Raw genomic sequence first — 25,881 nt, 5'->3', positions numbered from 1 at the left:
TGGAGACAGACATGAAAGTCCGTAGGAAAATGTGCTGTTATTTATGCTGCTGGTGGTACTGGTCAATCACCAGTTGCCCTTTTGAAACAACTCACTGTGTGATGAATGGCATATTGGCTTAAATAAAAGCACTCAGTTACAGGTGACTTCTCATACTGCTCTTCTCCCTGCAATAGTGCACCCTGACTGATGGCAGCCACCAGCACCTGGTACCCTTGTGTTCTGCCCAGGGAAAAAGGATTGGAGCTGGATTGAGCAGAATGCCATGGTTGGTGTGAAAGTTTCTTGGTGTATGTGTTGTGAAGGCAGAGGCAGATAAATATGGCTCCTGTCTGGGATGGAAGGCAGGGGAGTGATGTGATAGATGGTGACATTAGAAATTCACTTTTGCTTTCTCACGTATTTTTAATCAGATGTTTTACTTTTTTTACAAGGATTAATGTTGGACAGTCCTTGATTTGGATTTTCTTTCTGATATTTTTTATCAGAAAGTGCAATGTCTTTTATGTAGCCATAATAATTTTTTCACTTAAACTAGTGTTCCATGAAAAAGTGTTGTTATCTTCATAAATATTATCATTAGTTAATGACAACAAAGAATACTATAAAAAATAGTGTGGAACATCTGATTTTAGGCTTGCAGAGAGTGAAGACTATGAATCACTTCTTACAGTGCTTGGCCAGACTGCATACATGGTAGATCTTTTTTAGTGGTCTTATTTCACCCATTCGGATTGTGTGGATACAGCAAGTAAATCCAGGATGATTTTATGAATAAGGCATGGTGTTAGGATTTAGAAGATAGGGTTTTCATTCCTATTAGGATGCCAAGTTTCACCTGCAGCCTCAAATTTTTCAGTTAATCCACAGGTTTGCATCTGTTCAAAAGAAAATAGGAAAGAGAAATCAAGTTAGTATTTTTTCCTCTCTGCAGTGATAGAAACACTCACTTGCATTATTCAAAGACTCGAGAGCCGCATTCTCATCAGCAATACAGAATCAACTGACCACATTGCAACAGGGAAGGTTAACTCTATATAAAATTAAATTCAGTGCATTAAAAAATGGGCTTATAGCCTGATGTTTGTACTATGATAAAACTCACTAGAGTACAATAAAGCTTGATCATATGCAACGTAGGATAGTGGATTAAATTTCTTAATTGCTGATAATAAGTAATCCTTATGTCTCCAGGGTATATAGAAGGTTGAAAAGCAGCCAAACCCACTGCATTTTCATTGTGTCAGTCTCCTTGGCAGTTCCCTGCGGAAGCCTGCTGATGGGTGGGAGGGAGGTTAGGAAGAGCCAGTGGGTATGTATGGCATTGCTGTCAGGTTAATAAATTACATGGGTCCACTGCAAAGTGGGTGCATAGAAGCACATATTGTGTATGCTTCTGTGACACTCCAGCATGGCATTCTTCTGGCTCAGGGGATTCAGTTATTCATTGCTCTCTCCCTCTCTTAATTCAATTTGTGAGCTCATTTCACAGTAGTCTATTCTACTCCTAATGCTTTTGCTAACTTTCCAGAATACTAGAAGTGTATAAAAGCAGTGAGATAGGCCCCTGAGCTTGGACTGTGTTTTTCACTGTGCTAAATTCGTGTTTTACCATTCATAAGCTCTCACTCCACAAAACCTATGCTGCTGTTATAAGATAAAATGTGTAGGTTTGGATTTCATTTTTCTGGGAAGCTGGATAATAGACATAGAAGTGATGCATACAGCCACGTATCAGAATAGTTCTGTGTTATATAGCTGTATTAGAAAGTAAAGCTCAAAGAACAAGTCTTTTATTCTTCTTCATATTTCTTTAATCATTTTTTAGCATGCTGTGAAATAAAACATACTGTGTCATATTTTTCTTCTCAAATCACCTTGCTCTACCCTATTCTTATTTATCTAGTGAAGCAGGAGGCCATGTCTGAGCACTTGTACTTTGCACCTTGCACTCCAGTTCTAAACTCACTTGATGTTCAGTTTACTGCCCTTTTTCATTTCATCCTGATGGCCCGTGTCTTCTCTTATACTTTACCCTGGAGTGACAGAAGTCCTGGATGCCTGAGATGCAAGGACAAATCTTAGCAAATGGGGTGCATCCAGTTGTCTTCATTTCACCAAGGGTGTCATTCTTCTTGAGACCCAAGATCCTTGTAAGCTTACGCTGCAATAAAATATGGGTGTTAACAAAGCAGTCTGGAAACGTTGAGGGTTGACAGTATAGGATCAAGAGCAGCTATTAGTAAAAGTTGCTAACCTCTGCATCTTAGCATATCATTAAAGTTGTGACTGGGATGAGCTGTCTGTGTGTGGCTCTGAGCGCCAACAGCCTGGGCGGAGCTCCTGTAGAGAAGGGAGAAACACATCAAAACTGCAGGTTGTCCCCAGCTTGTCTCAGATCTGCCTCAGTTTTACACACTGAAGCAGTGGGTTGGCAGGAGGGGATTAGCACTAACAGCAGTGTCCTTTACACCCGAGTCTCAGCAGAGCCCTTTACAGAACACAGTCAGGGAGAGATGCTGTCATACAACTTCTCTCCTCTTTGCATATGGTTTTGGGTTTTGTAGTTTGATTACACTTGTGTCCAAGCTTTTCTTTGCATCCCTGAGACATTATAAATTCCTTGTACTTCAGTGAGTTAGAGTCATTGACAACCCAGTGTTGTGAAAAGCTGAAGCTTTAGGGAAGGATTACAAAGTGCCCTGTTCATTTTGTCTTGTGAACCACAAAGATAAAGTTGTCAAGTTTGGAAATAAGAGTTTTCTCTTAATTAGAATATGCTTGTTGTCTGAAAGTCTAATTTGGTCTCTGTAAGGCTTCTTTCTTGCCCTTATACAGTAATAAAGTGACAATTTACAGTGGAGCTGCTCCAGCTTGGGCAGACTGTTCCTGTGTGTAGAATTTGAAAGTTCAGTTGTCCTTTAATTAGTGATTATCTACATGATGGAAAACTAGTTAACCTCAGGGCTTGAAATATTATAGGGGAAAAAATTACATAATTCAAAACTATCCATGTGGTCATGGGACATGTGCATTTGTCTTCCTAACAAAGCTGAGATTCAAAAGTTTGTGGTTTTGGGAAGCAGATAGACTTTGCTGAGACTTGTGATGAAATCACAAGAGTGAAAGACAGTATACAAGATCTGCTTACTCTCACCATAACTGGGCCGTCTCTGAAATTGAAATAAAAAGTAAACCTAGGGTGTTTTTCTACCTCTATGTATAAGTTATGAGATTGAATATATTTGTAGAGTAGGTCTGCTGAATAAGAAAATACTATTTTTACACAGTCAGCTTTCATTCTGCCATTTCGTTTTGATTTTTCCCATCCTTTTCAGTTCTGCAGTGCAGTGTAATCCCTATTTTATTGGAGTACAGCATGTCCAAGCAAGACACTGGCTTCATTCCAGTCAATGGTATTTTGACATTGACATCAAGAAAACCAGGTTCTCATCCTTGTTACCAAATACATGGTGTTTGAAAGAGAACCTTTCACTGGCATTAGATCATTGCAGGCAGCTAATTTATAAGCTTATGGAAAATATTTTAAGTGCTTTCAAAATTCTAGTGCATGTATGCTTTGTTATTAAACAGTGTCAAGCTGGTATGTACAGAAATTCTTACAAAGCAAAGATTCTTTTGGGAACAGGGCGCCTCAGACCAAGAACATAAGTGTAAATCTAGACAAAAGATAAAGTGTTAGCTCGGATCTAAATGTGAGCAGTTCCTATAGGGATTACAGGCTGTGCAGCCCCAGATGCCCAGCACCCTGGTAATTCCAGCAAGCTGAGAAGGCTTCTCACTGGGTTCTCCTGCCCTGGAAAAGTACATGAGTCCACAGGCAAGGGCAAAAAAAAAACAAAAACCAAAACCAAAAATGGCATTTTGATTCTACTTGAAGGATTTTGTTGTTAATATTTAAGTCAATGAAACACCTGACCTATTGAATTATTTTCTTAACCATTTATCCAACTTTAAAATGCATGAAAAATTCAATGTAACTAACATAGCAAAAATTATTTAAATGTGTGTTCACTGAGTGCATAATAATCTGCAGTGTATAGAGAACTTTTCAGTTTCCTGTGCAGAGATTTAGCTGTGCAACTTTGAGCTAAGTTAAAATAATGATGTACATTTTCCCATTTAAATTTAGATCCTATTTTTCAGTATATGGGTCAGCTTCTTATGTCAGTCTTGCATTAGTCTTTTGCACAAAACAGGTTTAGAACTGCAATCAGGTCTTCCACATTTTGGTTTCTTTAAAGTGCTGAACTGTAAATGAGATGATTATATCTAGAAATACAGATGTGTCCAACAACTGCTCTTGTCTTCTTGCAACCTGCACAAGAAAAGTTATATTTACTTTCTGAAAGAAATTATTTTTATTAGTGACTCTTCTGCTGAGAAATCTCTGGGGTTTTTTTAACCTTTCAGGAGTTAGAGGTTTTAGAGAGAAAATGTTTTTTCATCTCATCTTAATCTCAGTTCTAAATTGTATCAGGTTTTGCTATCTCACTTGTCCATGTACATTCTCTGCTGTTATGAGGAACATTTTAGCACAGTAGCTTGTGTCTGCATTTTTGTTTGGGGCGGGGGAAGCTGCCTTGATTTTGAATTCATAATAGATTGTGTGAACCTCTGTGAGAACATCTGAATGAATAATTCCTCGGTTTTGTACCCCAGAAAGATGAGGCTTACCTCCCAGTTTTCTCTGACATGGAGGATATTGATGCTACTCCAGTCCAGGCTTTGGGGATCTCTGTTTCTCAGGCTTGTGTGGCTGGCTCTGTCTGCTGCAGCAGTATGAGGGGTCTCTTGCACATTTTTTCTTTCCTGCTTTTAGCCACTGTGTGTGTACAAAGATGGTAACACACATCGTGTATTTTTGCTGAAGAGTGGGTGTATTTATTTAAACCCCACATACTTGCACACCAAGTGTTTGGAATCAACTCAATGAATCATGCCAGTGCAAGATTCACTATACTTTCCATTTTATGCCTTAAAACTATGCCTTTATGAGGAGGATGGTCTGAGAGATTTGTCAATGGAGGTCACTGGTAGGTATCTCTGAGGGATACCAGCCCAGGTCTTGTCCATAGAGCACTCTGTATTTAGAGTTTTTATACTCTTGATATATAGAAATTCTTCCTGCCCTCGATTTATTTTTGATGCAGGCTTTGTTAATGCACATTTCCTTATCACACATGTAGAATAAAAATGTGGTTGAACTTTAAAGAATAAATGACTACCATTGCACAAAGAGAAGTCTATATATATATATATACACACATGTATTCTGTATATACGTCACCTGGCCTTTATTCTGATCAGGTCATATGAAGTGGTGAGCTGTGAGGGAAATACTGCCCTTTTCCCTTCCCTGATTTTAAGAGATATATTGGCAGGGGGGGTGGGGGGAGATGGTTAGGATAAGCTTTTGGCTTTTCAGCTCCTATTGAAAAATCAGTCCATACAAATCTTATGGTAGACACTCTTCATTGTGCTTGTCAATTGTTTCACAGCTTTACATATGTTTTAAATGAGATAGCTGGACTACATTGCTTTAGCATTTAAATGAAGCCAAATTAGTATTCTGTCAGCAAGCAGAAGGGGTTTTTATACTAGAAAGGTGTAGGAGGGAGATGGATAATGGGGGATGAAACTTGCTGATACAAACACATGCTGTATTTTGGTAAAAAAATGAAATTCTGAACCATTGAATCTTGTAAATTATTAAAGATGACCCTAGATGATTTTAACAGACATGCCTATTCCTGGGGGCTTATGAAATTTTTTATCAAAATGATATAATGTAACATACAAGAGTAAACTTTTATATTTTCTAAGTATTTCCTGCATCATGACACAGTAATAATTTTTTGGTTTAGACAGTAAGAAAATGTATCCTGATGAGGGGATTTAATGGGATTTTAAATAACTAAAATGTAGATGCACAACTTTTTACAAATAATGATTCATAGCAGGAGCCTATGTTCACAAAATGAATTCTTTCTTCAAAATGCTATTGAATAGCCAGTGCTTCTGCAAAATGCTTCCTATTGGTAAAACATTGTGTTCTCTCTATGTTTTATCTCAATAAAGAATTAAGCAATCATACTATGTGTGGTAGTAAACTCAGTCATCCCCGGTCACAGCTGATGAGGGGAGGTGGTTGCGGTTCTCCTTGCAGCATCACTTGTACAAGACTGCACAGACCATGAAAGAATAGAAGCGTATGTGGGTGTTTGTTCTCTCATTTCCACGGTATCCTAGAGTTGCAAAATAAGGACAAAGACTTCTGAAGAATGAGGTGGTCTTTTTCTGCAACCCTGAGTGGTTATCCTGTAAATAACATATATAATAGATGTTAAACATACATTAAAAATGTTCATTGTGTTGTTATTTCATTGGTGATGGAGGAGAGCAGATGCCATTAAATCAAATCTGATTTTATTATTAATCCAACTGCTTCCTTTCCATTTTTCCGTGGACTTTTTGCCTTATTCACTGGTTGGCAGGTTTTGCTCATTCTTTTGCTGTCATTTCTCCCTGTCACCTCTGCAGTGGTTGGTGAATGAGGTGGGAATATGGTTGCAAGTGCAGATAAATTGCTGAGCTGGATGGTGAGTGATGGGTGGTAAAGAAATTAAGAGGACCTAGAGGAAGACTGTAAAGGAAAAGGCATTTGGGGTTTCTTGATCTGAAAATAAGATGTGGAGAGAGAGGGAGAAGGTTTACAGAGAGGGAAGGAAGTTGAATTTGCAAAGAAGAAAATAGGAAATTTACTCAAACAGCCAGAAGAGACAGATAAAATAATCTACTCTGGTTATCACAAATGCCTTCTGATGTCACCTACTGATATCCTTCAAATAGTTGCTTTTTAATTTTATTGTAAAATGTTAATCCCTCCATTAGCTATTTCTCGTCTGATTACTATAATGACCCATTTTCTGGTCTTCCTATTCTTCTCCCATGTTATTCATCCTCTTAAAATTCTGGCACTCATTTTATCTCTCGTAGGTCCAAATTCTCATTTTGCTTTATTATTTCAGGAGCTTGCGTTGGTTGTATCTGCAGTTAAGGAGCAGATTAGCAAAACTTAACATTTGCATTTTAAGTTCTCAACAGATATAATTCCTTGTACAGTTAGTACTTAATTGTAACTCGTGGTGTCTCTCACCATCTTTTCATTTATGACTTGCACATGGTGTTTTGTCATTTGTTTGCTTTCCCCGAACATGGATGTGGAGGAATCCCTGGCCTGTACAAGGTCTTATTTCCCATTGGTCTGTAAGACAAATGTAGATTGTAATGTTCCACAGTCCTAGCTCTCTCTGAAGATGGGAGCGTTCCTTGATGTCTGAGATGAAGCCAGAGATGAAACATGCAGCAATGCATTCAGCATGACCCTGTTTGCAGCAGTGGAGCTCCAAGCAGGCAGAGCACACTGGGCTGGTGGTAGGAAAATTTGTGCACTGTAGCATTCCACTGTGCTTCAAACTCCTCCATCCCTAAGCCTACCAGCATCCTGGTTTTGAGCTGGAGCTTCTGTCTCAGTCCCCAGAAGGCTCTGCCAGCTGATTGCTGTTGTCTGGGAACAGTCTTGAAATTCCAGGGAGCTAGTTAGTGCACTATGCTCCGTTCCTTGTTTTCCAGACTGATATACACATATCCTGAGCAATTCTGAAGAGTCAGTGCATTCAGTGTTTTCACCCAGAGGGTGGCTGGGCACTGGCACAGGCTCCCCAGGGAAGTGGGCACAGCACCAGCCTGACAGAGCTCAAGAAGCATTTGGACAGTGCTCCGAATCACTGGGTGTGCTTCTTTGGGTGTCCTGTGCAGGGCCAGGAGCTGGACTCGATGACCCTCATGGGTCCCTTCCAACTCAGCTTATTCTATGGTTCTGTGATTTGAAAATGTTTTGCTAATTTTACGTGTAATACTCGATCTTCAAGTGTGAAGGATCTGGAGCATTTTCCCCAGTCTGTCCATGCCGCACTTTGATGGTAAACACCTGCCTGCAGCACTGTTCTGCTGGTTCTGACCTTTGGGCCCATAGCCAGGGAGGGCACCCAGCTCCGGGGCTCAGCATCGAGCATCAGTGCTTGGTAAATTCCTTGTGGTCCGTGTTCATTCATGAAAGATCACTGGACCAAGTTTAGGGTGATACACAGAAAAAGTTCCTGAAAATGAAGAAACTTACCACTGCTAAGTAAGCCTGTGGTTTTTAATGTAGAAATATAACATTTCAAAAGCATATTTTAAATTCAACACATTTCATTACAATTGTGTTCAGAAATTTGGTGTACTTATGCAGTTGAGTATCTGAGAAAAATCTGTTTGAAAGGAAAATATGGACACAAAATATGAATGGAAAATATTTTATGATTCAAAGGTTCTTAAAGCAGAAACAAGTAAGTTTAAATGTCAGGATTCTTAAAATGAATAAAGGCTTACACTCTTCTGGGTCCAGATCTGGATCACAAATACAGTAATGATTAAAAAACCCACATAAATGAGATGTATGCTTGAATAGTAGTCTTTCTAAAACTATATTTAACAGTGACTAAATTTAGGCTTACTGACTAATTTGAAAAGCCAAAATGTTATTTAATTCTCTAGTACAACTCAGAAATACATTTTAAGTAAGTCATGTGAACATACCCTAGGTGGCTGCATATTAGAACATAGCAAATATGTAAGTTACATTATCATCTAATTGTCCATAATAACAGTTTTTTTCTCTTTGCTTGTTACCCATTTAAATCTACTCTTCTGATTCATCATTAATCACAGTTCATGTGGTGGTTTGGTGTAAAATGCTCATGACAGGATTTCTTGTTGTAGTGACTTAATGTGATGTGTATAGTGCACGTTTGTGACAAGATCATACAGAAACTTGATTGGCTTCACAATAATGCCTCTGGCTATTACACCTAATATAAATTAAGAGATATAAACATACATGTAAACTAATCTTTTTTTGCTGTAGCAAAATGTGTCATCCCAAAAAAATGTGGATTTTCATGACATTATTTCTGATCTGAAAGGTGATTATTTAACGTTGTAGTAACATTTGTAAAATAGGATTTAAATAGAGTATGATCTTCATAATGCATAAATGGGCTGAATCAGTTATATAAGATTTAATTGAAGAAATGTGAAAGTGATTTATTTTGAAAGTACAGATCACATGAGAATATAATGAGCTCTGAGTATATCACTGAGCAGCACTATGGGGGAATAATTTGGGAGGACAAGAGCTACTGGGTATTTGACTGAACATCAGTCAACAACAGAACACCAAAAAAGAATGTTGTGCATAGTAGCAAGAGGAGTATGTTTAAAAACTTGTAGATTTCTGTCCCCTAGCACCATTCCCTTCATATTTCACCTGGCATAATATGTTTTTACATTGTATTCTTCATGTCCATTTACAATAAACTAGGAAAAGAAAACAAATTTCTGTTTTTGGTAGGAGAGTTTTGCAAAATTGTATGTATGTTACAATAAATGACTTGCAGAAGAAAGTAAAACTGTTCAAAATGATGAATTATTGTCAGAAATCCTTGAGGACAGAACAAGATATATAGAAGTGACCATCTAGGTTAAATATTAACAAAAACAATAATTCAAGATTCATTGGATTAGTTGTTACATTACAGATATTTATAGGACCATTTGGGTAGGAAAAGACGTCTAAGATGATTGAGCCCAACTCTTAAGCAGCTAACAGTGCTAAGTTTAAGTTAACACTGCCAAGACATTTGCTGAATTACAATATTTAGAATTATAAAAAGGCATGATTAGAGATTGGGGAAATTCTTGACAACATTCAGTGGTTTGGAAATCATTATAGATGTGATTCTGGGTGTCTGACTTCTCGCAGCTTGGGACAACTCTCCTGCAGTTAGCTGAAGACACAGGTTTGATAAGTCTTTGGTTTCATGGAGGTCCAAATATCTCCTCATGCAATACTCTGCAAAAAAGGTCCTGCTGGTGTTACTGCTACTGATGGGAAAAGAGAGGAATGGCATCTTGGAACTCTCATTCCTTTTTTTGACTTTATTTTATGGGTTGCATGGAGTTAGGATAAAGAACAAGAAAATCAAAGCATGAGCCATGGAGGTGATGTTTATCATCCGTTTGAAGAGAACCTGGCTTTTTCAGGAACTTTTGATAAAGCTGAAGAGAAAAAGGAGAAAGAGGAGAGGTGCAGAAGACCTGCTGCTCTACCCTGTATGAGTAGTCAGTCCTGTACAGCCCTTCTCACTGAAAAAATTCAAATAGAATTTGTAGCAAGAAAGCCTTTCCCATGACAACCCATTCATTGGTGGGTTTTGCCAGAATGCTTCATTAATAATGGATCTGCCCAAACTGTGGATTCAGAAGCATACATCTTTTATATTCTTTTTCATTTATAAAATAACTTTAAGGACAAGAAGTTTGAGATGACCAAAACTTTGCCAGTTTTCACTGTTAATAAGTTTGGTTTGTCTTTTTTTTTAACCATAGTACAAAATCAGCCTCATGTTTGGAGAGCTCTTCAGTACAGCTTGCTTTTTTCTAATTTGATAATGTACAAAAATGTTTCTTTCTTAAGCCAGACTAATGTTGAATGTTTAATGAAGGAATCTGCATAAGGTGTAAGGTCTGAACTGCCTTGTGGTTTCGATCTCTCTCAAATCATGCAGACAATAATTTTTTCTGCTGGAATTCGTTGTGTTGTTCAGAGCCACATGGGAAGAATTTACTTGAGCTATTGACGAATGAATATTTTTGCCACTTTATTTGTATCCTTTTGTAATGCCACTTTCTGATGGTATTCCTTCCTGTTCTTACCTCAAAGCATGAAAGAAAAAGATATTTTGAGAAATGCTTTTGCTGTCCCCTTGCTGCCCCTGGCAGAGTTAATCCAGCCATCCTGCTGTGCTTGTAGAGCCTGTTCTTTCCCACCCACGGTGCTTCCTCCTCACAGATTAAGAGTCAAAGTACAGGATGATGCTGACTCTGCCTGTGATGTATGATTCCGCTCTGCCATGGTGGCCATTGCCTTTTTTAAGATAAGGACTATCATTGATACTGTCGTGACAGCATTAAGGCTACGAACAAAGCCAGGATATGAGGGAGAACTAGTAGCTTTTTAAAAGCCATATCATGAAAGTGTGCTAGACTGGGGGTTAAGAATCTGGCAAGCAGTGTCACAGTCCAAAGTGAATGTAGATTAGTCAAAGTTTCTCTTAATTTATTTAAAGCAGGCTGATCAATCAGACTACCTGAAAGAAATCAGTATACTACTTTAGCTGGAGTTGAGATTAATTGGTAGCTTTTGTGTATGCAGTAGCTTCTTCCATTTAGTGTTAAAGAGTGAGGTTGATGAAGGTGGATGGGAGTGTGAAGCTTGGGGAGAGGGGCTGGCATTTAATTCACTAATTGTTTAGTGAGCAAACCAAAATAGTAAAAATAGTAAAAGATGTCTGGAAAAATAATTAGGTGGTGAATTTTTTTATTAATTATTTTTATGCTAATGTTGTATGTCACAACATAACCTATACTGGTTATTCAAAGCTTATTCTGGTTATCAGTTATTCAAAGTTTATTCTTCTAGGGAGTGTCCCTGCTGGAAGAAAAGTGATGAAATTGGTCAGATGGTTGTTGCTACAGTGCAGGTAGAGCGATAATTGAGGATCCTCTTTGCACCGTGTCATATCTGTTGATGCATATTTCTTGTAAATTAATGAAATTAAGATCTTCATAGTGGTGACAGTCCTGGGTGGCATAACACATGGTGACCAAAACCAAAGTTAAAGCTGCCTATGACAAGCATGTCACAAAATGTGTTCTTCCTTCAGTGTGCCAAGCACTCAACGACCGTGGTTTGGCTGAGGGTAAGCAGGCACTCTGCAGTAGGGTGAGTCCCCACTGATAACTGTTAATCCAAGAGCTGCTGCATAGTCAAATGAGCTTATAGACCATGGTTTCTGTTAAAGTATTTGCTTTATGTCTCTTTGCAGTCTTTTTTAATACTAGCTGCCCTCCTCTTTTGGGTGGTCTGTTGTGAAGGAAGCTGCAGTTTCCCTGTAGTGGGTTCATCTTGTGTTTGGCTCGTGCTGCTGTAAGCACAAGCAGCTGCTGAAAATGAGATTTCCACCCCTTCTTCTTTCCTCCATCTCTGGCTGTACTTTCCAGCGCATTTACTTGTGCCAACGGTAGCATTTCTGTGATCAAGGAACGAAGGAGATGAGGAACTGGCCATACAGAGAGCTGCTCCCTGCCCACCTCCCAGGTCTGGTTTTGGATCCCAGGAGTGAGATCCCTGGGAGGTTGCTCTGTTGCAAGTGGTCCCACTGCAGCTCAGAACCCCTCCTGTTGAACCAAACCCTGGTATTTCTTTCTGCAGATCTTTCTTCTAAGGAAGCAGTTCCACAGAGTTTTCATGAGATTTATAGGACAATGCACCTGTATTTTGGCAGTGAATTGGGATGGGTTGTGGCCTCAGCATCATGCTGTCAGTTCATAGTAGTAGAGTACTGACATTACCAGTGCTTTTATCAAAGCCTACAAACACTTTTCAGATTTTTATCATGATGATACTTTTACAACTTTTTCCCTTACAAAGTGGGTAAATATTAATGTTAGCAGTAGAGCAATAATGCATTGTCATATTTGACAATAATGCAGTGTCATTGTCATGTAACTCTGGGATGTATGCTGCTGTAAGGGATAAGTGTATTTTGGATTGCTGTATGTCCTGTATGAACATGAAGCTTGTCCAGAGAAGGGCAACAGAGCTGAGGAAGGGTCTGGAGCACAAATCTGATGAGGAGTGGCTGAGGGAGTTGAGGGTGTTTAGTCTGGAGACGAGGGGGCTCAGGGGGAACCTTATTGCTCTCAACAACCACCCGACAGGAGGCTGTAGCCAGGTTGGCCTGGTTGGCCTCTTCTCCCAAGTTACAAGTGACAGGACAAGAGGAAATCACCTCAAGCTGCACCAGAGGAGGTTTAGTTTGGATATTAGGAAAAAATTTCTTCACCAAAACCATTGTCAAGCAGTGGCACAGGCTGCCTAGGGAAGTGGTGGAGTCACCATTGCTGAAAATATTTAGAAGACGTGCAGATGTGGCACTTAGGGCCATAGTCTAGTGTTGGACCTGGCAGCCTTAGTTCTGTGGTTGGACTCAGTGGCCTTAGGAGCCTTTCCCAACCTAAATGATTTCCATGATTCTGTGGTTCTATCATAGCAGAGCCGGAATGAAGCTACAGCCTCTGTGCATAGATCTGGCTTGAACTAGATATTCAGGAGTGGAATCTATGCTTTTAATGTGAATGATTTACAATACAGAAAAATAGTTTTAGTACACTGAAATAATTATGATGCAAAAGTAATTAGGTCTTCATGCATACATCGGGTTACTGGCAAATATACTGAGAAGCTAGGTCTGTTCTGAATAGCATTTCTTTAACATTTGTTCTGATCCTCAGTCCAGGTTCTTCTCTCCATTGTTTGGGTTTTCCTTCTGTATGTTGGTAACAGTCTTTCTGCACTCATTGTATATCTAAATAATGCTGATTTAAAAGAAAAATAAAAAACCAGAGGGATTTCATTAAACTCTAGTGGTAGAAAATATTTAACACCATCTTAAGGTTTTCACTATTTTTTCTGCAATTTTCATCAGACTGTATAATTGCACAATATAGAAGTAAACAATTTCCAATCTTAATATATTAATATCTTTATAATTAACTGATAGTATTCACATGTTGCAGAGCTTACCTTTTCATGACAGCCTTGGTTATGACTGTGAGCTAGAGTAATCTGCATTTTTACTCCAGGCAGTGAGTAAAATGCTATTTGCTATTTGCTTCTTCTGATATTATAAAAACTCTCATTACTCTATGCTATTAGAAGGGGTTTTTTTAAAAAAAAATCCATTTACTTAGTAAGCAAATGTTCCATTCTTTAAATGGGCTTGAATGTTTGTTTTTTTTTCCTTTTGTTTGGAATTAAGTCTGCAGTGAAAATAGATCAAAATCGGGGGAAAAAAAAAAGGATCCATTTTAAAGCTATTGAAATTTTCTATAGAGATTTTTATTTATATTTTATTTCTCATTAAATGAGCTGTATTTCATGCTTGTGTACAGATTAATGTGCTTTGCTGAAAATTGCCTATTAAAAATAGATAAATAAATTATTAGCTCATTATGAAATGTGTTGTAGTACCAGTAACTTTAATTATAATTTATCTACTGTGTAAGTAATCCTGCAAAATATTGCGGGGTAACATACTGGGATTGCAATTGCTCTCCTCTAGTGCTATATGATTAACACTAAAGACCTCAAGGAGTAAGTACTCCTGGTCTCTGTGACCACCCATTCTTCAGATCTCATCTGAACCAGTAACTGGGTCTGTCAGTAGCTCAACACACAGGTGAAAATGCAAGTCCTCAGTGGAAGGAGCAGTCTATCTTCTAGCACACAATTTGGGAATGTGTTCCACCTTTCAAATTGTCTAATGTTTTTTCTACTTACTTCCTATGAAAATGGAATGTTTTCCTTTATGTACAGACCTGTTTAGTGCTTGACATTTTTCACATAAATAATATTTTCAGCCTTGTCTCTTAGCATACGTAATCACTGGAACAATCTTGGATTGTATAGATAACAGATCTTTAGGATTTCTGATTTATGGGGGTTTGAGACTAATGTGACAAAAATGCACATATGTGATGTTTATCATTACATCTGAGGCTTGTAAAATGATTGAACTGTAACTTATTTGTTAAGAGGCCATATATTTAACTTTTTAATTAAAAAATTGTTTTTCAACAACAGTCCAGCGTGTAGCCTGAGGCACATCCTCAGGAGTCAAAGTGGCCAGGTGTCAGTTTCAGCTAGGTCTTATTTCACTGCATTTTCCTAGATTTTTAAAAGGAATTATTAAATAGATTTTTTTTTCACTGAAATATTAATGTTTATTGATTACAAGCACAAAATTACTGTTACTATTTTTATCTTTAGTGGAATCAAAGTACTAGCACCTAGGTATTTTCTGTTAGCCAATTTGGAAAACACTTTAATGATAAAAATGGCTTGATTGGCCAAGTCAGGGGCAAAGTCTGTCCTGAGAACCCCTACAAAAAATAATGAATTCTCACCTGCCTCAGTCTGACATGGGGTGGCAAGTTTACCTGGAGGAGACTCCTGGCCTTTGCTTTCTCAATGCCCTTAAATGGAAATCTGCATCTCAATTATTTATTTGAGTGATAGGGGACCAAACAAAGATCAGTTCCTCATGATAACTTATAGAAGTGGGAATAGAAGACAGCCATTGGCTTTGTGAAATGCTGTCATCAAGACAACCGACATCTGTTTCCAGTTGGGTAATTAATTCCAGAGGATTGTGATGCATATTTCATACCCTTATGATATGAAATCATTATGATATGAAACAATAAGTCTCTTACATAAACACTTGCTTCCCCTACAGTTGTGGACAGCAGAGAAGTTGCAGCAAGGCTCTGACCAGCAGGATGCTTTGGTGCTTCTCTGTTGCCATGTGCTGAGAAAGGGCATAAAGTATCCCTGTGTGAAAAATGCAATAGAAGTCTAATATGATTTTACTGGATTTGGCTTTGTCTGGTGCTGCTAAAGCCACTGGGCATTCATAGAATCACAGAGTGGTTTGGGTTGGAGGGGGTCTTGAAGAGCACCCAGTTCCATGTCCCTTGGCATGGGGGCCAGCTGCCACTAGATGAGGTTGCTCAGAGCCCCATCCCGCCTGGCCTCGAGTGCTCCGAGGGATGGGACATCCACAGCTTCTCTGGGCAACCTGTTCCAGTGCCTCACTATCCTCACTGTAAAGAATTTCCTTTTAATACCTAATCTAAACCTGCCCTCCTTGAGTTCAAGTATCATAGCTGACTTGGGACTATTTAATTTTCAAAATACACCAATTATTACACCAAGTAATCTCGGTCAGTATGTAGAATATAGAGTCTTTTGACCTTTTTTATTTGTTGGGGAGTTTTGTTGGTATGTTTGCTTTAACTGTTAACACTACCAACAGTTCTGTGGTTAGGATGTGTAAACTTGACCCTGAAAATTTATACAAGTATGTTTAATCCTTTTGTAATTTCCAATTAAACTAATCCCGTTGGTCAGGTGAGCTGTACAGTTGATCTGGGGTCACTTGCTGGGTATTCTGGGCCCTGCCATGTTTTAGGATTAGCCCTCTAAGGCAGCATTGTGACAGAAGAGGGGTAATAATCAAATGTATCCCTTCATCTGTAATTCCAGATAGCTTGGAGTTTATTTCAATATGATCAGCAGTAAAATGGTTAATAATATTGATTTTAGCAAGTGTTTTGAGCTAGGAAGATCCCAATTTTTGGCTTGCATTTACCATTTTTTTTCTTGGATTCTGGTGTCTGATGCTGCTACCAGAGAATCACTAGCACTGTTCTGATCACTCTTTAATTTTATATTTTGTAGGTGGTTCCTAGTGTCCAATTGCTGCTATACATTTAGTCCAGACCTCTTGTGCTATTATGATCCTAATTTTAGCCCATACAAAATTTTTTCAGGTTATTCCAAAAGAAGGAGAATTAATGTCTTGAATTTCAGTAATCTTTGTAATATTCTGGAAAAAAAAAAAAAAAAGCAGAATCGTACAGTAATACAGTATTGAATATTATTATTCAATTAGAGAAAAGATCAGGCAGAAGAATGTTGCAGAAATAAAGCTCATTTTTAGGTGGAATAACTTGTTAATTCCAGCATTTGCACATACACAGTCATCAGGGAGTTATTGGGCTACATGTATCTTTTGAAACATCTGTCAACTAAGCTAGAGATCTAAATGCAAAGTGTTACATTGGTTATATTTGTGGATTTCTTACATTTCCTAGTGGAATTTCATTTTGTATGCTAATCATTGCAGAAGTAAAAATAAGATTAAATTTTTGTGCATGTGTCAGTGCTTTGGATGAATGACTTACCCCATTCTCTTTTAATTGTGTTGCAACATCAAATACATGAAATGGAGTAGTATCATTCTTGTCTCGGGTATCCTGCTGCCAGTGTGGAAAGAAGCATGTCATGTCCATGCTTTTTTTTTTTTTTCCCTTTTGTCCCAGTGATGAAATAACATACTGTTGACAGCCTTGAGCTACTCTGAGCAGTTTGACGACGTGTTGTTGCTGATTCCTGCAGCCACCCTGCAAAACTCATGCCACTGTTGTGTAGTAAGTGGGCTGCAATTCATTTGACAGAATGCCTCACTGCTGACACTTAGGTGCACTGTATTGACTGGCTTATTCAGTGTTAGTTCAGTGTTCACTGTAACCTGATTTATAGCAATTATATACCAGGCAAGCTAACTTGTGGGCTGTTTAAGTGCAAGACTTTCAACAGTAACATATTTCTATGGTACTACTTTAGGCAGCTGTACCATTCCACAATGTGTACCTATATTGGTGGTATTTGACATTTTTGATAAATACTGTCAAGGATAATCCATCACAGGACGAGTTTCCAGAGTTTCAGGATGTTTGTTAAACCCTCATAACTCAAATATAGAAGTGTTTCAGAAAACAGTATTTTACATTGAGAAACAGGTTTTCCATGTAAGAAAATTGCTAGGGAGTAATTTCCAGAAGAATACAGCTGTCTTCACTTAACAGAGTATGTGCTCCAGATGAGACTGGGATGCAGCTGCCTGTTGCCTGGGGACCATATGTTTCTGTAGGTTGCATCGTTAAATCCCTCCCATTCGCATTTGGGGTGACCCCCATTATAATAGAAAAACAAAATGTGGAGTAAGCTTAGCAGTGCCTATGGTGTTTAAAGATCTGTATTACTTTCAAATTGAGAACAGTTTTTGAAATAATTTAGTCATTGAGACCTGTCTGCTGATCTCTTATGTGTGCAGTCCCTCAAGACTCATGTCTTTCTCTCCCGTTGTTCAACAGCTCTGTGAAGTCAAAGAAAATTGCTTTGTGTGGTTTGATATAGCTAATAAGGCAGTCAGAGTGCTGAGGACCTTGAAACAACCCAAAGAACTTTAGCTTGGCTTAAGAATCTCTGGATAAATTATCTTGTTGATGGGGAAGCATTATGAAAAAAAGCAAGTTCACTGAAGTGCATTACTTGAGTAATGCTTAAAGCAGCTGTAGTTCATTCACGTGTTTCACATAGTTAAATACAGAGATAAACTGTGCACCCTTCTGTTTAACACTCAGTGTAAACTGAATACATAACTAAGTCTCCTGCATGCCTCAGGCATTTCTCTGTGTGCTGCATTATCTCAGCTTTGCTCGTGCTTCTCTAGATTTAGGCTGAAAGGATAGCACATTGCAGGTTTGTGGGTCTGCAACTTTTGTCCGCTGCTGAGCTGCAGGGTCTGCAGCAGCCCTGTAAGCTGCCTCTCGGAGGAAGGCCTCCATCTGCTTCATGTCACAGCCCATCGCTCTGGAGATGTGGGCAGCAAAGAGGTCATTGATGTTCAGCAGTATCAGATAGCACAGAGACTTCTAACAGAGGAAACGTGGATGGATTCGTGTGCACATGGATGGGCAGGATAATGGATGGGTAGGCATGGATACCAGAATAATGACAGTGTGTTGCTGTCCCATATTTTGAGATACTGCATCTAAGAGATGTAGCAGGGGAGTTGCTGGGGTTTGGGTCTTGTTTGTTCTCATGAATTGCAGCTCTTAGTGCTAGCGCTTAAGCTGAGGTAGTTGTTCATTTAAGATGTAGCATTTCCAGGTTTTTTGGGGACTATTACTTTTTCTAGGTTGAGTGAGAACTTCCTCTCAGCTGAAGGGTGTTGACACACGGTGGTCCTAAATATAGTGGGAAGTACTGTTTTCTGAGAGGGAATGGAGGCAGCTCTGGAGTATGAAACCACATGTACAGTCTGGAGGAGTTATGTAAGGACACTGCTGTTTGCAGAGCAGAGGCTTTGCTGCTACAATTAGTGCTGCTATACACTGCAGCCATTAAAGAATACCATTGAAATATGTTATTTTTCCCACCAATACTTAAAATCTTCAACTCGCTGCTTCTGCTTCCTGAAAGCAGTGGTGGTTTTGTATGAGGCAAGGACACAGAGAAATACAAACGAGGAGTAGTTGCTGTGAATTTGGGGCAAATTTTTGGCAGCCTTCTCAGAGTTTTGACAAGCATAAATGTATTCACTGATGGACCCATTTCTATGAGATTTTGCATCTGATAAAAAAAGTAATACAATTCCAGGGTAAAAGTTTGTCCACCCAGTGTTTCTTACACAAGGATGATTCTACATAATAGAACAAACTGTGTGAGATATTTGGAGATTTCCTGTGTGCATGAATCTACACATACTGGTAGCCAAGGGCAACCCTCAAACCACAGCCGAAAGGCAAAGGATGGATTTATGTCATTACCTTGATAACCACACCAGGTGACAGAGGGACAGGGACATGGCTCCATTGTAGCTGGCAGGAGGGATGGGGAGGGCTCCTGTCTCGCTTTAACACAAGGCTTCCCCCATGTCTGTGCGAGTGTGTTATCTCTCCACAGGACTTCCACTTCTCAAAACAGGCAGGGGATGAACAACATTCGGCATAATAAATGGACTTTTCCCACACCAACAATTTTAGCATTCCCAGCTGCAAGGTCACTTTGAGAGAAACTATTCCTTCCTCCTCTGCCAAATCTTGCAGTTTTAACTCTTTCCTCGCCTGTGAAAGGCATTTAAAAGTTGTAACATTTACTCATCATACGATTCCTTTTTTCCCTTCTTGCCTCCTCTAAGCATTCTCTGGCTGTTTCTCACTCTTTTACTCATCCATCCCATGAGTCACTGTAATCCTCATCACTCACTGTTTGTATGCATCGTCGCATTTCCTTCTCCAGTCTTGTCATCCTCTTCCCTTTTTTTCTTCCTGCTCTTCTGCCATCTCTTCATTTCATTTTTGTTTCTTCTTTACTCATGTTTGAGTCTGTTTTTTTCAGTTTTCCTCACCTATACATGCTCTAGTTTCTTCCTTCATTTTATAGTGTTTTTCCTCTGATCTCACTTCTTATTTTCTCTGCTGATTGTTTGCCTTGCACGGTTCCCTGTCTGCTCAGCCTGTCTTGAGGTCTAACTTGTTAAAAGGTTTAAAGAGAAAATGGCTTTAATCTGAGTGGATGTTCATGTAATGGTTGCCATGTGCTCTTTTAATGATGTATTTTTGATATTATTTCAGGTCTTAAAAATTAGCTTGATTGGCCACCGGAAGCGTGTTCTGGCATCTTTGGGAGACAGGCTTCACGAAGATCCTCCTCAGAAACCACCTCGGTCAATAACCCTCAGGGTGAGTCCCCATGAAAATTTGTTTGCATTTCCTGACAAGTCTGCAAGGGTTTCCATGAAAACAATTGCTGCTTTGAGTGGGATTCAACTTACCTCCCTTCAGAGTTGTACATTATGGACATCTTAGGCTGCTCTGTCACACCCCTCTCCATATGGCCAGCAGAGATATATTGACATTTTTACATGGTGATCTGTATGACCCGTTTCAGATGTCTGCCTTAGGATATGTAAAATCTTAGAAGTATCAGCTTATCTTTGCTAAGGAAACTGGCTCAGGACCAGGGATGTAAAAGGTGCACATCTTCACCTGCCCGCAGGATTCCCAGCCCAGCTGATCAATATTGCAGGAGAGTTACCATATTACTTTCATGTTTTCAAATGTTTGCACTTACTTTTCAGCTTATGCTTTAAGCTTTCTTTAAGGAGAACACCTTGAAAGTATTGAGATAAAAATGTCATTAAGGTGTCTCTGTATATCAAAAGTTCCATCATGTTTTTAATTTTCATCTGTATTCCCTCTTTCAGAAACCTTGTTGCAACGTCCCTGAGGTTTTTCCACACTTGACCACATTTAATCTCCTCTCATTACACCACCTTCCCTCAGTTTCTCCAATCCAATGCCTTTGCTTACTTGTTGTCTGCTATTCTTACGAAGTTGTGGTCTGATGGCCACTTCCTATTGCATTCTGTCCAACAGAGTTCATAGCAACATTTTTATTTTGATATTTTAGGTCACACCTTTCGCATTTGATTGGATCCATTATTTTCATGAGGCTGTATTTCTGACAGGAATCTTGTTTGGGATTAAATTTCAAAATGTCAGAGAGTGTCTGTGCTCCCAGGTTAAATTTCCTGGTGTAAAGAGAAATACAGAAAGACAGAATGAGGGCTTATTTTTAAGCATATTTAAAATTTCTGTGACCAGCCTATTTTCACCCTGCTTATTCTCAGACATTTTAGATCCAACCCCTTAATTCAAGCTATTCCCAATGCCATATTTTAAAAGGTCTGACAAATCTGTAATGTTCTCTAAGGCACATTGCACAAACTTGTGGATGTTTTTCCTGTATTTTATTTTTATGTATTTTGTGAATGATTCCTGATGCATGGCAGGTGTTAAAACACTCCAAGGAAAAAGAAATAGATAAAAAGGCAGACTTTTTTGCTGAATGCCTTCAATACTCTGGACTGGATAATTTAATTCCTACTGAGCAAGTGGGAAAGTTTCCACAGTCCACATTCTTGGTCAGGACTGTATATTCTCAGTTGATATGGAAGAGAAAACTGGATGTCCTCCATCTGTAGTCAGAATGATAAAAAGTAGTCTGCTGCTGCACAGCTAGAGTTACTGATGCGGGCCAGTGCTAAATGTCATTTATCACCTCTTGGAATTGGAGTCTTCACAGAGAATCCTAAAGAGAACATGCGTTTGGAATGAAGTTTCTCTTTCCCATCAACTGCTACTATGCCATTTCACACAAAACAAAGACATAGTGTTTAGTTTGTAGTCTGCAATAATTTGTATCTTGAAAATTGGCTTAGATAAACTGTCTGCTGCTGCTGTAAGATTGATTTATATAAAATCACTGAACAGTTTGGATTAGAAGGAACCTTAAAGATCATCGAGTTTCAACCCTCTTTGCCATGGGCAGGAGCACTTTCCACTAGATCAGGCTGCTCTACATCAGTAGAAAAGATAGTTTGTTATTTTAAAGTCAACTTTTAAGTTCCCAAGGTCAAGCTAAGCAATGCTAGTGCTTCATCTTTTTTGACTGTTTTTGTATTAGCTTTTAAAATATTTCAAAGTAGAAGGTTAAATATTGATAAAAAGAAAAAATTCCTTAAAATCTTAAAAATATCCACAACATATTTTATTCTCTGTTATGTGTCACTGTGTACTAAGGAAACACTATTTTGATTTCAAATATACTATATTCAAATATATATATGTTATATATATTGCATAGATATACACACAGACAATATACAAATATACTTTTCTATACACAAAAGTATAGAAATTGCTGGATCTTGGGTTACCTATGCAATCTTACTTTTTTTTCCTTGAATGCATCCTTTCCTTGAGTAATCTTTAATTACAGGACCAGTTTCCATGTTCTCCATGGGCGCCATTCCTCACCCAGTCAGCACTGGAGGCCAGAATTTAAACTGAAGGACCAACAATTTTGGCAGAAAATTTGGAGAAATGTTGCAATAGTAATGATATTTTGACACAAGAATTAGTTCACTGGAGAGAATTCCTGGTTTCAGGTTAGACAAACATCTGTGGGACATGAAGTGTGCCCAGGCAGCTTGGGAAAGGATCTCTTAAGCTCCCTTCCAGCCCTGACCTCTGTGGTTCAGGTGTACATGAGCAGCAGGTCTCAGAGGGGATGAGGCAGATTTTGAGAGTGAAATATGTGATCAGACATCCCTGCAAGTGATGTGTCCCTGCTTTCACAGCCAGGTAGAAACACGATATGAGTATCTGGTTACTGACAGTAGCGTGGTACTGAGGCCATGGTAGCTCCTGCAAGGATGTCCGTGCCTGGTCTGCAGGTTTGTTCAAGGAGGTGAAAAGGTGGGTATGGAGTGAGGAAGAGGAATGAAGGAAGAATAGGAGACATGCTCATGATTAAAGGAATAGCTGTATCTATGAAACTATAGACTTACACCTGTTTCTGCCACAAAAAATTTGGATAATTCGTGGTAAGTTATTTAATTAATTGCCTCCTAAACAGACACTAATTGTACGTTACTGACAATCTGCATATTTGACTGGAGTCTTGAGTCTGATTTATACAAGTGCTGAGTACACAGTGCTGAAAATTAGATCAACAGACGTGGAGTTTGGAACTCAAGCACTTGGGAAATCGAACAATAGATGTTGTAATTGGGTGACTGGTACTTTCTAACCTTTGTTGTCTGAGTGTCTCTGATCACCCACACTAAAGCAGTGATTATGAAATGCCAGAAGTCGCAGGTGTGGTGAAAATTAATTGACTGACATTTGTAAAGCACTTATGAGCATCATGACTATGACGATATTAATTGTCTTATCTTCAGAGCAGGATTTTAAAAGGGTTTAGGAGAGAGGTTTGGGGCCATGAATCGAGGCAAGAATAAAATACTGACTACACGGTAACTAATGATAACACGGTGCTGAGTAGATGACAACACGCTGCACAGTTGAGGATCCATCTGTGCTGTGAAGGACAACTTTGAGAAAATAGCATAAAATTGTACAATGACATACTGTTCCATAATGCAGAGGCACAGTAATTCTTTTATTTCTTGAGTTGGTAGTTCTTGTCTCTATTGCCGTGCCAGCAATCTTCCAAAAAAATCTCAGAGTGAATTTCCTCCTCATATGCAGTTTGTTAAAATATGAAAAGCTGGATGAGGGCTGGACTCTCTGTGTTCATCTGTCACTTTGATACACTGGTGGCCCTGCAGCAGTGGGTGAATCCTGATTCAGAGCAGAGAGAGGTTACCCTCCTGGCTGAAGCAGCAGGTAGCACTCACTAAAGAGGATCTTGTTTGGTGCCCATGTACTCAGGTTATTTTCAGAGCAGAGGTGTGTGCACCATGTTGTTAGGCCCAGGGAGAGTGGGTTTTAGAGGTTATGCCTCACCAAACCTACTGAGCATGTGCAGAATACAGCTTTCCAGAAGCTTTTAACTGGGCCAAATGTAGGTGGATTTTTGTGAAGGAGGGAAAAGATTATTCCTAAAAGGAAAATACTCTTTTCTTTGCCCTGGGAAATGTCAAGTGCTTGTCTCAGATCATAGGAAAGCCAGAGAATTTTTTTTTTAAGAAATTGAAATCCCAGTTAATTAAAAATTACTAAAGAACTATATTTTCCTAACATTTTTTCTTGCTGGCAAGACAAAAAATACTAATCCATTACTGTGATTGCAAGGAATAATGTGACATAGACTCCTACACTTCAAATATTGACATCAGGCATTACTATGACTTGAACTTTCCTTTCCATTTGGAAGAGATTACAAGTCTCTGATTTCTTACACCAGATCTTGTTTCTTAACAGCATGGAGTAAAGTACCTTGATGCTTTTCAGAGCTGGGCTTGCTTCAGTGTAATAATGCATGAATCATCCGCTTTAATTCTTCTCTTTAAATAAAAAGGCAGAACTTTTTTACCATCCACACTGGGGCAGGTTTTTGCTTGCTCCACCATCTTCAGGTTCCCTCTTGTTGCTGAGTATTGAAATAGAGCATTGCAGCAACAAGTGGTTTAGAGAAAGTCTGCACTGAGCAGACCTGCTCCTGGGCACGTTCCGCCCAGTACCCCACATCCCAAGAGAGGAACATTTCCCGTTCAGTTGCTGTGGAAGTGTTTTCCTGCTCACACAGGGTGGTGCTGGTGCAGACTGGACAGTGCACTGTGGCTCCCTGCTCCTGCTGATGGAGCTCCAAGAGAATGTGGGACGCTGGACCCGGACACCAATGTTTGCAGCTGGTTGAACAAGTCATGTCATGCGCCTGAGACTGGGTGTTTCCAAACATACAGCACCATGTCTGGCTGTGGGCAGTGTGGTGGCAGATCCTGGTGAAATGTACACCAGGAGGACCTGTCTATTTATTAGGTAGCACCTGTGTATCAGTTCTGTGTTGTATTTGCACACTGACTGATACAGGGTAGTTTGGTAGAGGTAAAAAGAAAAGAAATATTTGTACTCTGACACTTTCATGCATTCCAGGAATTGGTATTTAGCTTGTGTCTGATACCTGGTACTTCAAGTTAAAATGGATGTTCTGCAAAACCTATAAAAATTGCAACAAAATGTCTATACTGTGTAAATGGCAAGCATTTCTTTTTTCCAGAAAGAGGTGTTGCTGGTGTTCAAATCATTTTCACTGCTCAGAAGCGGTGAGAATGTATTTCATCTTACAAACAGCTAATCCTAAATAATGACTTTATTTGGGCCTTGACAAGAAGTAGCTCACTGTTTTATCTCTAGGAGAGAGTATATATTACACAAGGAGCTTTTGGGAAGGAAATTTGCCACTAGTTCATGTAATCAATGAACTATTTTTCCTTCTAAGTGGGCTCTGCACTTCAGGTAGCAAATCTCAGAAGTTTCTCCACAGTAACCTCTACTGCAGGAATTGTTCCATTTTTTTTTTTTTTTAGTGTGAGCAATTCAAATGCACTTTTAAATGTGTGATTTGAAGTCAGCAATCTGCTGTTCTTCTTATGCTGCATTTTTCTTTCTCTGTCCAGGAACCCAGTGGTAACCACACTCCTCCTCAGTTGTCTCCATCACTTAGCCAAAGCACTTTCACTACTGGTGGCTCCCTGGACGTTCCCCACATTATCATGCAGGGCGATGCAAGGAGAAGAAGAAATGAAAACTATTTTGATGACATTCCCCGGTCAAAGCTGGAGAGGCAGATGGCACAGGTAGGACTAAAACCGGTGCCGTGAAAAGGCTGGGCCTTGCTGCTTTTGGTTACAGGACTAATCCTGACCACAGCAGTGGGTTGGATACGAGGGCTGAGTTGTAAACAGCAAA

General features: G+C 39.1%; 1 protein-coding gene across 1 annotated transcript in view; it reads left to right on the top strand.

Moving 5' to 3' along the window:
- The window catches only part of ANKS1B (ankyrin repeat and sterile alpha motif domain containing 1B), a 406,509-nt gene that overhangs the window by 338,060 nt on the left and 42,568 nt on the right, over positions 1 to 25,881 (top strand). The window contains exons 18-19 of the mRNA XM_041409745.1: positions 20,236 to 20,343; positions 25,590 to 25,769. Of these exons, the coding sequence (XP_041265679.1) occupies positions 20,236 to 20,343; positions 25,590 to 25,769 (288 nt within the window). The remainder of the gene's footprint in view (positions 1 to 20,235; positions 20,344 to 25,589; positions 25,770 to 25,881) is intronic.

The sequence above is a fragment of the Onychostruthus taczanowskii genome, unplaced genomic scaffold (genome assembly GCF_017590055.1).
Source record: "Onychostruthus taczanowskii isolate IOZ18803 unplaced genomic scaffold, ASM1759005v1 scaffold31, whole genome shotgun sequence".
Lineage (NCBI taxonomy): Eukaryota > Metazoa > Chordata > Aves > Passeriformes > Passeridae > Onychostruthus > Onychostruthus taczanowskii.
The sequence above is the reverse complement of the archived record's forward strand: the minus strand, read 5'-3'. Positions and strand labels throughout refer to the sequence as shown.